General features: G+C 37.4%; 1 protein-coding gene across 9 annotated transcripts in view; it reads left to right on the top strand.

The window, feature by feature from the left end:
- ARFIP1 (ARF interacting protein 1) overlaps positions 1-18655 on the top strand; it is a 126990-nt gene that overhangs the window by 89444 nt on the left and 18891 nt on the right. For 4 of the 9 annotated variants that reach the window (XM_040472226.1, XM_040472248.1, XM_040472241.1 and 1 more), the window contains 3 exons: positions 966-1123; positions 7783-7957; positions 16226-16399. In XM_040472226.1, coding sequence (XP_040328160.1) covers positions 966-1123; positions 7783-7957; positions 16226-16384 — 492 coding nt within the window. In that variant the 3' untranslated portion in view covers positions 16385-16399. Of the gene's footprint in view, positions 1-965; positions 1124-7782; positions 7958-16225; positions 16459-18655 lie in introns of those variants that run through there. The other 5 variants (XM_040472273.1, XM_040472236.1, XM_040472267.1 and 2 more) reach the window with 3 other exon arrangements.

Genomic DNA, 18655 nt, shown 5'->3' with positions numbered 1-18655 from the left:
AGTCACTGAGTTTACAAAGAAACGTACATTGTTAATATTTATAGACTGAGGAGATTATGTCAAAACACAAAAATTGCAATCTGTCTTATGGCTGAAAGTTTTAGTCAATTGTTAACCTAATTTGGTTGTGAAAGTTATAGTTTTCTTTGATTAATAATCTGCTATATTTTTCTTTTTAACAGCTGTGCTTATAGTATAGTAGAAACAAAACATGGAAATGAAAATATTCTTTCTATTTCAAGTAGTTTAACTTTCAAAATCATTTAATTTTAGCTATACATCTGAGCTGATGGCAATTTTGGTTTATTAAACTTTTTTGGTAACTATATAGCTAGCTAGCTGTGATTTAGATTTCCGTTTATTTAAACATTAAATGAAAGGGGCGCCTGGGTGGCGCAGTCGGTTAAGCGTCCGACTTCAGCCAGGTCACGATCTCGCGGTCCGTGAGTTCGAGCCCCGCGTCAGGCTCTGGGCGGATGGCTCAGAGCCTGGAGCCTGTTTCCGATTCTGTGTCTCCCTCTCTCTCTGCCCCTCCCCCGTTCATGCTCTGTCTCTCTCTGTCGCAAAAATAAATAAACGTTGAAAAAAATAAATAAATAAACATTAAATGAAAAAACTTCTGGGGCGCCTGGGTGGGCTTCAGTCAGTCAAACATCTGACTCTTGATTTCGGCTCAGGTCATGATCTCACAGTTCATGTAATTAAGCCCTATGTCTGCAGTGTCAGTGCAGAGCCTGTTTGGGATTCTCTCTCTCTCTCTCTCTCTCTCTCTCTCTCTCTCTCTCTGTACCCCACCCCCCTCCTCAAAATACATAAATAAATAAACATTAAAAAAGTAAAAGAAAAAACTTCTATAGCTGAGTATTTTAAATCAAATATTTTCCCATTAGTGATATGTTTGAGATTTTTTTGGTCGCATTCACTAACTTATTAGTGGATAAGTTAAGGTGACTTTTTTGTTTTAGGAAGAATTTGGCTATAATGCAGATACCCAGAAGCTACTGGCAAAAAATGGAGAGACTCTTCTTGGAGCCATTAATTTTTTTATTGCCAGTGTGAACACTTTGGTGAATAAAACAATTGAAGATACATTAATGACTGTGAAACAATATGAAAGTGCGAGGTAGGTGTAAATTTTCATTATATTCTCTGTTTGCAGATGGTACATAATTCATTTAAGGTCTTAGATTGCATGTGATAGAAGTCAACCCAGAAAAAGAATGCAGTAGAAGGTTATAGGATAGCTCATAGAACTAATAGAAAGGCAGGAGAACAGATTCTAGAAACAAGCAGGAACCAAAGTCAAGGTAATGCCTCAGAAGAATCTAATTAGGACCTCAATGCTGGGTACCTCTGGTACTTGATGTTGCCACCGCTACCATACGTCATTTCCAAAAGGCCCCTGAATACTTTGCTTCATTGCCTAGAGAGTGTCTGATTGAACCTTGGTCATGTGCCCAACCCTGCCTGCTAGAGAATAGGGAGGTGGAGGATCTCCCAGCTCCAGCTTCCTTAGAAGAGGACAAGGGCCTTGTGTTCTACCAGGTAGATACTAGATGCTCTCCACAGTCTGGCCTAAGCCTATCTTTTCAGCCTTCTTACTGCTGCTTCCCAGTAGGAGCAGTGCAACAGCAGACGTAGTTTCACTTTCTCTTCAGTGTACAAGCTCATACCTGCTTTCGTGATTTTGTTTGAGTTTTGGATACCAACTGCCTGGTCTTCCGTTTATCTAGGCTATGACCAGCTTCGAACTCTTTCGTATTTTACCTTTTACTTATTTTCAGAGCTGTTTGAATGCAGTGTTTTCATACATTTTACACACACACACATACGCTCATTATTCCTCTATCTCATAACTCCCCTGTTAGGTAACCTAAGTACATTTTAATAAATACTTACAAAGATCTAAAAAGTAACAGATCAGTGATAGCATTTTTTAACTTTTGATTTCCAGCCCAGTTTTTCTCCCATTCATTCTGATTTCCTTTGAGGTTTTTTTTTTCCTCTAAATACTTGAAATCCTTATTTTCTGTTAAACTTTTTATAGCATCGTTGAAAATAAGTGCAAACTATACCTTTTAGAAGTATTTGGCCCCTTGCCCTAATATGACATGACAAACGGCCATGAAAACTAAAGTCATCTCTAGTCTTTGAGTGCTTATTCTGAAGTATATGTTTCCTTATGCCTTACATAAGTAAAAGTCCAAAACCCTTGGGAAGTTAACTTTTAATCTTTTCACAAGAACAGATGCTTCTGTCTTATTCTGTGTTTGTAATTTTAGGTTTAGTATTAACGTGACTCTTAATGACTTGGAAATGAAGGTCAAGATAAATAGCTGCGGGTGTTTGGTAGAAGGGTAGAGATGGGGTTGTGTGCCTTATTTAGGTTTTAGACTTGGTTTTTTTACATTTCCTTATCTTAACACAGTATTAAAATCAGAAGGTGGAGGGGCGCCTGGGTGGCGCAGTCGGTTAAGCGTCCGACTTCAGCCAGGTCATGATCTCGCGGTCCAGGAGTTCGAGCCCCGCGTCAGGCTCTGGGCTGATGGCTCAGAGCCTGGAGCCTATTTCCGATTCTGTGTCTCCCTCTCTCTCTGCCCCTCCCCCGTTCATGCTCTGTCTCTCTCTGTCGCAAAAATAAATAAACGTTGAAAAAAAATTTAAAAAAAAAATAAAATCAGAAGGTGGAAAAAAATAAACTGAAGGAGTCTTTCAGTAACACTGAAGGAATTTCTCAGTAAGATACCCTTCAACGTTTATTTATTTTTGGGACAGAGAGAGACAGAGCATGAACGGGGGAGGGGCAGAGAGAGAGGGAGACACAGAATCCGAAACAGGCTCCAGGCTCCGAGCCATCAGCCCAGAGCCCGACGCGGGGCTCGAACTCACGGAGTGCGAGATCGTGACCTGGCTGAAGTCGGACGCTCAACCGACTGCGCCACCCAGGCGCCCCCAGTAAGATACCCTTCAATAGGAATCCCTTCAATAACACTCTTAGTAATTGGTTCTCCAGTCTCCATTTAAATCTTTTTGTGGACATTGTCTATATTTTTCAAAGGAATATTATGTATATTATTTTATTTTTATAAATTTTATTTGGTTCTTTTCCAAATCTGTTCCTTGGAATAATGCCCTAATTTGTTTGTAGTGAATCTTCCTTTTATCTCTTTAATTATTTTAAGCATTCTTATTTTCTGTTGTTTCAGATTGTTTTAATATTTGTGGGTTTTGAAGATAAAAATTCTCTTATTCCAAAATTACCCACTATCACCTCCCAGTAAAGAACTACAGGAATCTAGTTTCTGTTTCTGTACTTTGTAATTGTCCACCTATCCTGAAATACGTTTTTAGTGCCTAAAATATATTTTTGTTTAGTATGTTTTAAAATATGTTTTATTTTAAGCATGTAAAATCTTTCTCTTCAGCCTTTATTTCTAAGATGCTTTTAAAAATACTAACCCAGGGGAGCCTGTGTGGCTCAGTCAGTTAAGCATCTGACTCTTGACTTGGGCTCAGGTCATGATCTTGCAGTTCATGAGATGGAGCCCCACGTTAGGCTCTGTGCTGACAGACAGGACCCTGCTCGGTATTCTCTCTCTCCCCCTCTCTCTACATCCATGTGTGTGCTCTCTCTCTCTCTCTTTCTCAAAATAAATAAACCTTAACAGAAAAATAGGAGTGCCTGGGTGGCTCAGTTGGTTGAGTGTCCAACTCTTGATTTCAGCTCAGGTCATGATCCCAGGGTTATGGGATCAAACCCCACGTTGCTCCATGCTGAGTGTGGAGCCTGCTTGAGATTCATTCTCATTCTCTCTCTCTCTCTCTCTCTCTCTCTCTCTCTCCCTCCCCCCCTCCCTCCCTCCCTCCCTCTACCCCTCTCCACAACTCCTGCGCATTTGCGCTCTCTCGCTAAAATAAAATAAAATTTTAAATATAAATTAATTAACCCATATAATGGGGTGCCTGGCTGACTCAGTTGGTAGAGCATGCAACTCTTGATCTTGGGATCATGAGTTCAAGTCTCACCTTGGACATATAGCTTACTTAAAAAAATTTTTTTTCTTAATACTTACCTGTATTAGAGAAAGACAAATTCATTAGATAAGGCACTGAACAGCACACAGATCATTTTTTGTTTAATTTGTAGAGGAGAAAAGCCTCTGGAGATTAAAAGGTTTGCTCATTTGGAGCCAATTTCAAAGCCAAAATGAGAGCCCATTAGCTTTCTACCTTTTACTTTTGATCATTCAGCCTCAAATTTGAACTGGATTTATCTCACATTTTCATATCTATTTTAAAAAATATAAGGCGCCTGCCTGGCTCAGTTGGTGGAGCGTGCAGCTCTGGATCTCAGGGTTGTGAGTTTGAGCCCCATGTTGGGTGTAGAGATTACTTAAAAATAAAATCTTTAGGGGCGCCTGGGTGGCGCAGTCGGTTAAGCGTCCGACTTCAGCCAGGTCACGATCTCGCGGTCCGTGAGTTCGAGCCCCACGTCGGGCTCTGGGCTGACGGCTCGGAGCCTGGAGCCTGTTTCCGATTCTGTGTCTCCCTCTCTCTCTGCCCCTCCCCCGTTCATGCTCTGTCTCTCTCTGTCCCAAAAATAAATTTTAAAAAAAAAAGTTGAAAAAAAAATTTAAAAAAAAATAAATAAAATCTTTAAAAATAATAATAATTTTCACATCTTATATTGAGATATCTGATGTTTAAAGTACAATGTGATAAAAGATCTCAATCTATCCATTATATAGGTTTATTTGAAACTTTTGAACAGAGTTATAAATCAGGTTATATGTACTTATCAGGAAACCTTTAGACAACCTCTGCCTACAGAGGGATAACATTAAAAAAGAATCCCAGATTAAAAGTTTCTCAGTAGCTGAATTTTCTTCTCTGTCAAAACCAGAATTTACTGACTTTTAGGGCAAGGGTCAGCTATTTGATCAGCACAAAAAGTGGCAATTTAGGCAAATGTCCGGGTGGCCTTTTAATGCTCCCTATTATGCATTGTGTACAAGTATTTCCTAGCCCTCTGGTGCTTCGTGTATAGAAAATCTTATAACAGCCCATTCAGCACTTCTCCATAGCAGCACCAACAAGGGAGTCATTTGTGGTCAGGACTTTTCAGATGTCAACACCTGTTCTCTAGAAGTTTTACATAAGCCATAGAGTAACCAACTATCACTAACTATAGATATGGATTCAGTTCAGACTGGCACCCTTGAAGTGAAGAGTTGCATTTTGGAAATTTAGTGTGCTTCTCTTATTGGTAATGAGCACTGTTAGAGAAGCTCTTACGGAAAGTTTTACTTTGATACCATCTACAAACTCTGGATGTAAAAATTAAGGGATATAAGGTCAGTATTGTAACCTTGAATATGTTGAAATTAATCTTATTGTTTAGAAATGTTCTCTAAGACTAATGAAGGATATTTGTCTTCACATTAAATCACCATGTATCACTATTTTTGTTCTTTCATTGTTTTTTTCTTTCATTTTTTATTGTTTTTAGTATATTTGCTTCTGGCTAGCTCCCTTCTAATTTGGCCATAATAATAAGCACTCTAAAGATATTAGTTATTACCAGGTATCCTAAGTACTTTACATGATTATTTTGTGAAGATTGTTATTCTCCTTTATAGATGAAAAACTAGAGCGGAAAGGTAAAAACATCTAGTTCAAGACATTAGAGCCAGCAAAGATCAGAGTGGTTTCAGTTTGGCTAGAAACCCATGGAATTTAATTTGTTATCATTACTAAGTCAGTCTTGCTTCCTAAATTTTTAATATCTGTCTCCCCTTTTTAGCCCCACTGCCATTGTCCTGATTCCGTGACTCATTTGTCTTTTGCCCATGGTCTTCTATTTGGTTTCTTCTTTCTGTTTCTTAATCTCCTCTAGTCCATCCTCCATTTTTTACCACTAGAGCCATCCTTCTATTCTGAATAGATAGAACATGTTACTTTCTACATCAGAGTTCCTAAGTGGCTTCCCATCACTACTTGACCTACTGGATTAAATCTGATTCCGTTTGACATTGTCTATAGGCCCCGCATAATGGCAGTCCTGCCTACCTGTCTGACTTTAATTCCTTCCATTATCATGTTCCAACTTCAGGTTCTAACATAGTGAATTACTTCCCAAATGTATCATGGTATCTTACAATTCTTTGCTTTTGTACGTACTGTTCTCTTCCTGGATTGCTCTATTTCCCTGCCCCAGTCCACCTTGGAAGCTTTTACCATCCTTTAAAATGTAATTGTGGTGTTTTAATTCTGTTCTGAGATACCTAATTAGGCAACTCTTCCTCTTGATTTCCACCCTGCCTTATTCTCCCTCCCTCATGGCAGTTACCATTGTCTCATTTTGTTATAGCTGTTTAAGAGCTTCTCTCCTAAACTGCAAGCTTCTTGAAGATAAACTTTTATCTATTCATCTTTAGAGCTCTGGTTTCTAGTACAGTGCCAGGAACATAGAAGGTGCTCACTTAATATTTGTTGAATGTGCCAGTGAATGAATGAATGATTCTCTTGGCCCTGAAAGTTCAAGTTTGTTAAATTCAGTATAAGATAAAAATAAATTAGACTCAGTACAAGGGACCGATGTGTTCTTTCTCAAGTCACATATGTGATATAGTTTATGTTGTTTAAAATATTCTTAATTGCCAGAATAGGAGATATAGATTGTACTCTGGATACTTGAATAAAGAGCTTTAGTTCTACGGCATAAGCTTTGTAATGCTGATTTTGACTAAATCAGAGGTCACATTGTTCTTCAGGAGAGACTGCTAGATAAGTCTCTGTTTAATAAGCAAGGTAGTACTATTTACACATGTACTGTGACAGAGGCATCATGAGGTGCTGTGTGATCATGGAGTGATGGTGGTGGGTAGTATTTCAGTTAGTGGTAGGAGAATATTAGGGAGTAGGTGTTTTAAGGAGCACAAGGTGTTAAGTGCTCAATAATAGATGGCACTGTCACATTGTAAACACTAATGTTTCAGAAATCCATTCAGAGTTGCTCTGTCCCATATGGTAGCCATTAGCCACATATGTCTGTTTAGCACTTGAAATGTGGTTAGCCTACATTGAGATGTGATAGAAGTGAAATATAGACAATGGATTTCAAAGATTCACTACTAGCCCACCCCCAAAAGTAAAATAGTTCAGTAACAGGTTTTTTTTACATTGATTACATGTTACAATGATAATATTATAGATACATTGGGTAAAATAAAATCTTTTGTTTAAAAGGTGAAATTAATTTTTATTCTTTTAACGTGAATGCTAGAAAATTTTACGTTACATATGTGGCTTGCATTTTATTTCTGTTGTGCCTTGCTGGCTAGATTATACTTTAAGGATGCTGACCTTCAATATAACTTCCTTTTCCCACTTAAAGTATGTCATCCTCAAGTCTGCCATCTTAATTCGCTTTGTTTTGTTGGTATTAACCAATTCCCATGGGAGATAGATCACTTGATCTTGTTAGCGTTAGGTTTTGACATCTGTTTTTTAAACTGGTTTTTCAATTTTGGAAATTCTGCATGTCAGTTAATACTGTACTTTGGAAGGAATAGTTAATTAGATTAATAAGCAGCTCCCCCTTCATGCTTGTACTAACAGCTCTTTGTATTAAAGAAACATATGACTTTAAAAGCATAAGGTATAATATATACGAGAATTATTATTTATTAATGTATGAGACTGTCATGTATTTCCAGCTTACCTCCTGAATTTGTTTCACTCTGTTTTTGTAATATGCTTCACTTACTCTGTTCTTTCCAGGATCGAATATGATGCCTATCGCACTGATTTGGAAGAATTGAATCTTGGACCACGGGATGCAAACACCCTGCCAAAGATTGAGCAGTCACAGCATCTGTTTCAAGCACATAAGGAAAAATACGATAAGATGCGCAATGATGTTTCTATCAAGTTGAAATTTCTAGAAGAAAATAAGGTAAATTCAGTCTTTACCTTCTGAGATAAACTTTCACGGACTTTATTTATTTATTTTAATTTAATTTAAATCCAAGTTAGTTAACATACAGTGTAATAATGATTTCGGGAGTAGAATTCAGTGATTCATCACTTACATATGACACCCAGTGCTCATCCCAACAGGTGCCCTCCTTACTCCCCCTCACCCATTTGCCCCTTACCCCTACCCAACACTCCTCCAGCAGCCCTAAGTTTGTTCTCTGTATTTAAGAGTCTCTTATGGTTTGTCTCCTTCTCTGTTTTTATCTTGTTTTTGCTTCCCTTCCCCTATGTTCATCTGTTTTGTTTCTTAAATTACACATGTGAGTGATATCATATGATATTTTTCTTTCTCTGATTGACTTAATTTCGCTTAGCATAACACACTCTAGTTCCATCCACGTTGCAAATGGCCTTTTGATTTCATCCTTTATGATCACCGAGTAATATTCCATTATGTATGTATACCACGCCTTCTTTATCCGTTCATCAGTCAGTGGACATTAGGCTTTTTCCATAATCTGGCTATTGTTGATAGTGCTGCTATAAACACTGGGGTGCATGTGTTTATGGACATTAAAATGATGTCACCCTACAGCTCAGTTGGTTAAGCCTCTGGGTCTTGGTTCCTACTCAGATCATGATCTCATGGTCGTGAGATGAAGCCCCATGTTGGGCTCTGTGCTGAGTGTGGAGCCTGCTTGGGATTCTCTCTCAATCTCTTTCTCTTTCTGCCCCTCCCCCACGGGCATGAACACAAGCTCGCTCGCTCGCTCGCTCTCAAAATAAATAAACATTTTTTTTTTTAATGATTTTCTGGGGCACCTGGGTAGCTCAGTCAGTTAAGCGTCTGACTTCAGCTTAGGTCATGATCTCCCAGTTTGTGAGTTAGAGCCCCTCATCCTGCTCTGTGCTGACAGCTCAGAGCCTGGAGCCTGCTTTGGATTCCGTGTGTGTGTGTGTGTGTGTGTGTGTGTGTGTGTGTGTGTCTGTGTCTCTCTCTCTCTCTCAAAAATAAATTTTAAAAAAATTAAAAATGATTTTCTAATTTTTTTTAATGATTTTGTACTTTTGAGACAGAAAGCAGAGGAGGAGCAGAGAGAGAGGGAGACACAGAATCCGAAGCAGGCTCTAGGCTGTGAGCTGTCAGCACAGAGCCTGACGCGGGGCCCAACTCATGAACTGTGTGATCATGACCTGAGCTGAAGTCAGGCACTTAACCGACTGGGCCACCCAGGCTTCCCAAAATAAATAAACATTTAAAAAGTAAATAAATAAAATAAAATGTCACCCTAAAGAGAGATAAATAGAAAGTTTTTTGTTTCTGTTAACTCCCTTTCATTACAGTTGCAAAATGGAATTTCAGCTGTAATCAGTGTTTGAGTTTTTAGAAGAACAAAAAATACGGGGCGCCTGGGTGGTGCAGTCGGTTGAGCGTCCGACTTCAGCCAGGTCACGATCTCGCGGTCCGTGAGTTCGAGCCCCGCGTCGGGCTCTGGGCTGATGGCTCAGAGCCTGGAGCCTGTTTCGGATTCTGTGTCTCCCTCTCTCTCTGCCCCTCCCCCGTTCATGCTCTGTCTCTCTCTGTCCCCAAAATAAAAAAAATAAAAACGTTGAAAAAAAAAATTAAAAAAAATATATATATATTTATCTTTCTGTCATAAAAGTCATCATCAACCCTACTGCCCCAGTCTTTCACATGGAGTTGCAAAAAAATATTTGATGTTCAACTATTGATGTTCAGATTGGTGTTGATTGACAGATGCTTTAAAAAGTTACATAATTGGGGCACCCGGCTGGGTCAGTTGGGGGAGTGTGCAACTCTTGTTCTCGGGGTTACTAGTTCGAGCCCCACACTGGGCGTAGAGATTACATAAAAAAACCAAAATCTTAAAATAAGAACAAATAAATATTAAATAACAAAATAAAAAGTTACATAATGAGAGATTCTGCTTTGAATATTTTGAAACTTTTTTATTAATGATAGGTACAGATTTTAGGAAGAGAAGAACATTCTTCCTAGTAATTGATAAATGAGGAATGACTAAAAGGCTCATTAGCATAACCTAGAAGAAATAAGCCAAGAAATCAGTTTTCCACATTACTTCTGTGTAACATGAACCCATCCAAAGGCGAGAATGGTGAGAGCTGAGATGGACCTGCTGTAGGCTTCATGTGGAGATGGATTCACATAGTAACAAGCTCCCGAGTTTTGGTTTACGTATAGAACAGGTTCCTTTGTTTAACATGTCTGCATACTCAGTTTCGTGAGGGGGATTGCAGTTCTGGAAAGAGGAGCCAGTAGTGGACGCAGCACAGAGCAGGCAGAGTGGCTCAGTCTCGTGGCAATGGGGTCTTCCCACTCATGTTAGTGGTCCACTCGTGCTTTTCGCATCCTCTGAAGGCACAGTAGGTCTTCAAATCTGCTTTCTTTAGGTACCGTGCCTCTCAAAATTATTCTTCAGTTTTAATTGTCTGTTGATATCTTCTTGTTTTTCCTTAACATTTTTTTAGAACCTCTTTTGGCTACCATAAGAGTTGCAGAATAATACATTTCCTTAGGATCGACCAAGTCCTGCACCATCACTCACTTTTTTTTTTAGCGGCAGTGGGTGAAAAGTATTCACCAGAAGCCATTACAGTGTCAGCAAAGGAAACCTGAGCAGAGTTATCTGACAGATTTCCGCATCATTCCAGCAAGAATGCAGTGCAGCCTTTCAGCATTCATTAGCTAGCACATCAGATGTCATTCTTTTTAGTCATTCGTATATATCTCTGTAGATGTATCTCTCTGTAGGTACATATGTACAGAGAGATAGATCAGTTACACTGCTTAATATTTTAATGGATAGGAATATATTAATACTTAGATATATGTTTTAAATACAAAAATATTTTTTATATACTCCTACTGTAACAGTTCAGCACTGTATACTGGTATAGTGCTACATGAGGTATGCGCCAGCTAACATTTTAGAGGCTCTATCCAAAGCTAATTTGAAGGGAAAGGAATTCACCTAATTTACGGGTACAGGACCTCTGCAAATAGAGAAAATGACTTTAGGAAATCTATAAAATGGTAACTGTTCCGTCGGAATGTAATGGTATTGTGTGCTATCCTCTGGATGGTGAGATCATGGGTAATTTTTGTTTTCTATATATTTTTCTATATTTTAGATGATTGTGTTGCCTTTCTAAAAAAGAGAAAGTAATGTTGAAAGAATCAGTATCCCAAAGCAGCTCTGCTTATATGGTTCTTGCCAGAGTAAATAAAAATAGACAAACCACACAAAGATAAGCAGTGGCCACGTGACTGCTACGTGTCTTAATAGAACTATTTTGGGATCTTAGGAGATCCCAGATGTAGACTTGAATTAGTGAAGGCACTTCTTATTTGTCAGTTACTATGCATTTTACATGTATTCTCTCAATCCTCATGACAATCTTCATACTTTCATTCTTTCAGTAAAAATTATTGGATACTTTCTATACGGGGAATAGGTCAGTGAAAAAAAAGACAAAACTCTGTCCTTTTGAAGCTTACTTTCTGATTAGTCATATACTCTCGTCATCTGTATTTCCCAGATGAGTGAATTCATCTCACGTAATCTTCTGTGATCATGTATCCCCTTCACTTCTGATCTTTTGAACCTCTCTCTGATCTGCCCACTGCAAAGTTGCTCCTCACTTACAAGGAAGAGTTGTATGACATAACCTAGGCTCTTCCTTTTCATGTGTCCAGGAAATGTTCTAGATCTGGGAACACCAAAATCAATATTTGAGCTGTGGAAGATAGACTGAAGAAATGATTTGGGGCCTAAATCTAGTGTCATGACTGGCTGAAGTAGCTCTGGGTTGCTAATGTGAGAAATACGAAGGAAGTACAGAGGTGGCAGGTAGAAAAGAAATTGTATACTTTCTCCTCTGTCCTTGCTTTGCCTCACTTGTTTTTTGCTGTCCTCTGCTCTGCTCTAGAGTTGAGCAGCATAGGCTAATGAATAGGCAAGTTGGACTGTATCTTTTGCAAAAAATTCCAGAGTAAGAACATGAAAACCTGGGTTCCAGACCCATTTCTGCCACCTGCTAACATTATGATCTTGGACAAGTCTCTCCAAGCTTCTGTATTTTCCTCTGGAAAAATGAGGGTAAATCATGCCTTGTGTTAAGCAAGTGAAAAAAAAAAACACACTGTCTATAAGGGGTAAAGTACTGTTCACCAGTATTTATAGAATTCCTGCTGTATGCCAGGCACTTGGCTAGGTGAAGGGATGAAGGAGAAGGAAAATAAAGTTTATGATCTTAGGGAGTTACAAAAACATAGGATGGGTTTGTTTTCTAGAAGTCATCACCTTCACACCTTCCCCTGGTGGTTTTTGAACTTAACCTATATCCTGCCTCCCTTGTGTCTCTTTTGTGGATATGAGCAGAAATTGACATTAGAAAAGATGTGACAGGAGACATGAACTATATTTATTTCAACAAACATATTAATTTGAAATACTAAATTTATATCATTTGGCATTACATAAGCAATACTTTCTCAGTGGTAAGTGAAAATAATGCATTGACTGTTCAGGGGAATCTTAAAGATCCATGGAAGAGATAAGGACTTCAGCCTAGCCTTGAAAGATCAGGAGGACAGGCCTAAAAGAATTGGGAGGAGAACCTTCTTGGCAAGGGCAGTGGCCTGCATGTAAGAATAGAGGAATACTCATGTTTAGTAGAGAAACAGACTACCATGATGGAACATAACCTTCACATGCTTTAAAGGAAGAGAGAATCAGAAAGATAATTGGAAGCCACATTGTATAGAGCCTTGTTCACATAAAGATTGAATTGTGGCCTCAAAAAGGATGCATAATGAGTAATGAGGGACCAGCCAGGTCATCTCTGTGAAGTTGAAATGTCTGTCAAGATGGCTCTTAAAATCCAACTCTATCTTGTTGGCATTGAAGAATTTGTAAAGTTAGGAGTAAAAAAAAAAATATATGACTTAAAAACACTATAGTTTAAAGGAAGAAAGAAAGTAGAAGCACGCAGACCAGTGAGGAATCTTTTATAGCCAAATGAAGTGATAAAGAGCCTGACGTAGGGTAAATTCCAATAGCAACAGAAAGGAAAGAATACAGTGATTTCAAGTCTGCATGACAGGGGTTGGGAAATCAAGAGAGGAAGCTAATTTGGCTTGAAGGTTGTAAGGGATGAGGAATGGGTATTTGTTCCATTTAACCCAGTGCTCAGTTTGAGGTGATGACAAAATATTCACATAGAAACAGTTGGTAGGATGTTAATGATGTGAGTTTGGAGTTTGAATGAGCAGGGTCAAGGCTTCAGAGATAAAGGTTTGGAAGTCATTGTCTTTGAGAATAACATTGTTGTCACATCTTCTTTTGACCTTACTATAAATTTTTTTTTAATTTGCCTTTATTCTCAAGGATTTATGTTCTTAGTCCTAGAGATAGTCTTTGTTTTCAGCTTTCCACAGTTGTCATTAACCTAAGTTTCAATTTGAACTCCGTAATCAGCTAAAAATCAACTAAAATAAAATCTATAAAGAAACTCTGATCTTTTTCTCTTATTTAACTCTTAAAAACTATAAAGAGATAATATTGATCTCTTTTATGTTAGCAATCAATAACTGTAATTTGGATGAAGACTGAGATTCATGAGAAAACTTTTTTATTGTTGAGCAACTTTTACCCTTTTATTTTTAATAACTCTAACAAAAGGAGGAAAAAGCAAGCCTTTAGGCTTACAAACTGTCTTATCATCCCTGTTTGCTTTCTTGGCAGTGTGAAATGCCTGAAATCTTGTGTTTTTTCTTCTTTTGTTAAAATAAGCTGAATTTGTACCTTAGTATCTCCTTTATACAAAGTGTCAGGTAATCCACGTAGCACTTGAATTTTAACAAAATATACTCTTCCTATTTCTTAAATATTGTATATTGAATTTTTTTAAAACATAGGTTATTTTAAACATCATGTAGTGTGTTAGTTTGTAATTTGATAATATCCTAAAGGTTAATGCTTGTCTTTACAGCTGTTTTTTGCAGCTTTTGGGGGAGGAGGCTTTCTTTGACATCTCTCATTTCATGGCTTTTCAAGTGTCTTCCGATAGCAACACTTCTGTTCTAAAATGAGAGGCCGACAGTTAAAATGATGCATAAAGTAAAAGCAGTCACTGAGTAAAGGACTAAGAACCATTCCTGTGACTGTTGTAATGTATTTTAGTAGCCAAACATTGTGAGAATGTTTTTGTTTCATTCTTACAACTTAAAACAAATTTTTTTGAGAAGGATTGAAAGGTGGATTCTTCTCTATATTTTAGAAAATTGAAGCGTTTATATGTAGTTAGTCTAGCCTTCCTTCTTTCTGGGAAAACAAAGAAAATAGACGTGTAAAATACACATTCCTGTGTGTGCATTCATGCTGAGTGTTATGTGCACATCTCTCTTGTCATTTACTTTTAATGGAGAAATTTGAATTCTATTATGTACAATCTGTGCTCTTTATCCACCCACCCCCAAGATATATTATGTTTACCTTTAACCTAAACAATCCTTATTAATCTCTGATATTCTCTTCCTGTTTTACTAAACAACATTGAGTTGCATAGCAGTAACAACAGAGTTAATTAGGCTTTTCTAATGTTTCTGTTTCATCATTATTTCTCTTTTTCCTGTCTTTTCAGTAACGTAACATGAGCTGTTTTGTGACTTAAGGCAGTTTATTTACCTTTCATTGTTCCTTTCATGGTTCAAAACAAAACATAGGCTACTTTAGTAACGGGAAGAGAATAGACATTCCTGGAATTTTGTAGACTTTGTGAGAAAGGTACCATGCCTCCTTTTACAGCCTCATGATGCCTAGCTATGGTGTTTAAATATATAATAGTTATTTTAGCAAACGTGAGTTTGTGTGTCTTCCCAGAATTGAGATATACTGCAGGGAAGAGAAAGAGATGGAAGAAAATGAGAGTCCGCCATAACAGGACAAAAGGGCAAATCCTGATTACTTCATTCTTTGCTTTAGTGAGGGCAAAGCATACTCTCAAAAAAGCCTCTATCGTCTGCAGTGTGTACTGTTGCTTGTGAAGAGAAGGCAAAAAATTTACAGAAAAAATATGCACATTGTAGTGAGCAATCCATGGTTTTTTAAAAAAAATTTTTAATGTTTTTATTTATTTTTGGGAGAGAGCAAGACAAAGTGCGATCAGGGAAGAGGCAGAGAGAGAGGGAGACACAGAATCCAAAGCAGGCTCCAGGCTCTGAGCTGTCAGCACAGAGCCAGACGCAGGGCTTGAACCCACAGACTGAGATCATGACCTGAGCCGAAGTCAGGCGCTCAACCGACTGAGCCACCCAGGCACCCCTCATGTTTATTATTTTAAAACAACTTTTTACATGGCTTGGAATCACATAAAACATGAAAAGTCATTTAAGATTAATATTTCCTTTAACAGAACTATAATTTGGGAGTGGTAAATCTTTCAGGGCTCCTAATGTATTAGGGGAGGAAAACTTGAATATATCAAAAGAGTCAACAAAGCAGCTTAGAGTATAAATAAAAAGTAAGGATCTTATTGATTTTATTATGTTATTATTTTAAGAAAGATGAAATATACTCCTACTTTAAGGTAATGTCAATTAATTAGCAATACCCATTAAATGCAGGGTTTTTCCCTCTGTTATATTTCAGTGACTTGAGGATGACAAGGGGGACTAAAAAAGATGAACCAGACTTGGGGATGTATCCTGGACACATATTTGATTAATGCACTTACTTAATTTAAAAACCTTTTTTTTTTTTTAATTTATAAATTTTTTTTTCAACATTTATTTATTTTTGGGACAGAGAGAGACAGAGCATGAACGGGGGAGGGGCAGAGAGAGAGGGAGACACAGAATCGGAAACGGGCTCCAGGCTCCGAGCCATCAGCCCAGAGCCTGACTCCGGGCTCGAACTCACGGACCGCGAGATCGTGACCTGGCTGAAGTCGGACGCTTAACCGACTGTGCCACCCAGGAGCCCCTAAAAACCTTTTTTAAAAAAAATCATAGTCATTCTGAATCTTAGATTGATGAAAAAACTGTTGTTTTCGCTTGATGCCATGTTTCATATATAATCATAATACAATAATATTCTTGAATATTAGGATTTCTTTTCTAATATATTATTTAATACACTATTTTTTCTAATATATTACAGATTTATTTCATATGTATCTTATTATGAATTTGGCTTTTCAGAAAATCCATGAACTAAAATGGGACGCAGGAGAAAGAGAGAATACACAGAGAATAAAACACCTAGAACAAAGTAAACATATTCATGTAATATCCAGCTATATATGTAGTTGTGATGCTTCGGTGACTATGCAAATACATACGGTAATAGGAGATATTTAAAACCTAGTACATCTTTGTAAAAATAGGCTATAAATGTTTGGAAAAGCTTGGAAGGCAAAGGTATTCTTATTTACTAAAACTTGTCTTTGAGAGGAAAAAAAATAAACATCTAAATTTTAAAACTGGCTATTTCTTGCCAAATATTAAGAAGCATGTTAATCATTACTTAATATGTACAAGTAGATATTCTTGAAATCTTTTTCTTCACTGTCAAAAGAAAAGGACCCTAACTTCTTACTCTTGACAATTTTTAAATATTCATGCCAATGACTTACCATCATCTTTATTTCTACAACTGGAGATATAAATGGGATTACCTCTTGGTATTTGCTCATAGGTCAAATGAAATTAAGTTCCACAGTAAAAGAACCCTACTGGTTCTAAATAAAAAAATAAGCATTTATAGATTGAAATATGTAAGTATGTATAATAAGCAACCTCAACACTGTGCCAAATATGATTACCTACATTTGGATTCTGTGGAACATTCCCTTACTCATGCAACTTTACTTCCAGACTTAATTCCTGAGTATATATATTTCATCATATAATTTGGTATCATAATATCGTGTTGTTATTGTTCTTTTTTTCATTCATTTAACAAACAATTATTAGATACATACTGCGTGCCAGTTCTGGATATTGTTGATACCCAGTGAGCAAACAAAAACAAATTCTACCCTCAAAGAGCTTACCGCCTAATAAAAGAAACAACATTGATCAGATCACACCGAAACATGTATATAAAATTTTCGCTGTAGCGGTGGTCTCGAGGAGAGGTACATAGTTCATTAAGTGGTCAGGGCAGGCTTCCATGAGAAAGTGATGTTGAGCATTAACTAGGTAAAATGAGAAGCAAAGAGTATTCCAAGTAGAAAGAACCACATATGTAACAGCCCTGTGGCAGGAGAGGGTGTGGTATGTTCAAAGAGTAAATACGATTGGAGCCAATGTGACTAGAGTATAGGACTGACCGGGAGGCAAGCAAAGGCCAGACCATCCATGCAGGTCTTACAGACTACATTAAGGAAAAGTTTGTTTTAGTATCTGTGGGGAGCCATTGAAAGAATTCTTGGCCAATGAGAAGTCTAAAATATGGAGCATAGATCTTAGTTAGAACCTGAGAGTGAATATAGTAGTTTAGACAAGAGATGATGAGAACTTGTTTAGGGTGGTGGTAGTGGATATGGAATGAACTGAGGATGTCAAGAGATACTTAAAAGGTAAAACAAAAAAACATATAAAATACTAAGAGCAGATCGATACGTAATTGACACCTTTAACATTTTATTCTTTTATTCATCAAATATTTATTGGTTGCTTTTTTATGAGCCAGGGATAAATAGTAGAAATATAAATGGGCTTGCCCTTGTAGAGCTTATGGTCAAATAAGAGAAATCGGCATTAACCAAATAATTCTATAAATACAAACTATGATAAGTGTTGTAAAGGGAAAATAGAGGAGTCATGTGAGTATACAAAGGGGACTTGGCTTGGTGTGGGGCATTGTGGAAGGCTAGAGGAAGTGACATTGAGGCTGAATTCCAGAGGGCTACAAAGGAGCTGACTGAAGGTGTGTGGAGGAAAGGGATTTTAAATAAAAGGAATAGAATATGCAAAAGCCAATTGAAGGTCAGTGAGGCCAGAGCATAATGAGGATGGGGGAAGCGTAGCTCTGGATGAAACCAGACAGGTATATAGGGCCTACATAAGGATGAAGTGACATAGGTACAGGGTTATTCATTACGGCATCACCCGTAATATCAAAGGAAGAGAAACAACGCAGCAGTTCACCAGTAGAGGACAAGTTAAATAAACTGTGGTTCATTTACAGAATGGAATATTTTGTAGCTATTAAAGAAAAAAAGAGTAAGTATGCTATTGATAGAAGGATCCTCAGGACATACTGTTAATTGAAGAGTAAGGTGCAAAGCAGTGTATATGGTAGAATATCTTTTGTGTAAGAAAGGAAGGAAATAAAAATGTATAATTTTACATAAAGATTTGTGCTTGCATAAGAAAACCTGGAAGAATTCACTAAAATCAGTTACCTATAAGGGGACACTGGTCAGAGACAGGAGTGAAAGTGAGACTTCTCATTATATACTTTTTATATTCTTTCAGTTTTGATCCTACTTATTGAAATGATAAGACTAAATTTTTAAAAGAAATGAAAGTAAGTATAGCTAGAAAATATTTGTTTTTTAAGTAGTGTACACCTTATCTTTTTTTCAAAATGAGACCCAACTAGGTTTCTATTTTTCAGACATG

Source organism: Herpailurus yagouaroundi, unplaced genomic scaffold, assembly GCF_014898765.1.
Source record: "Herpailurus yagouaroundi ecotype Mexico unplaced genomic scaffold, PumYag 28, whole genome shotgun sequence".
NCBI lineage: Eukaryota > Metazoa > Chordata > Mammalia > Carnivora > Felidae > Herpailurus > Herpailurus yagouaroundi.
Note: the sequence above shows the minus strand (reverse complement) of the source record. Positions and strands in the feature narration are given on the sequence as shown.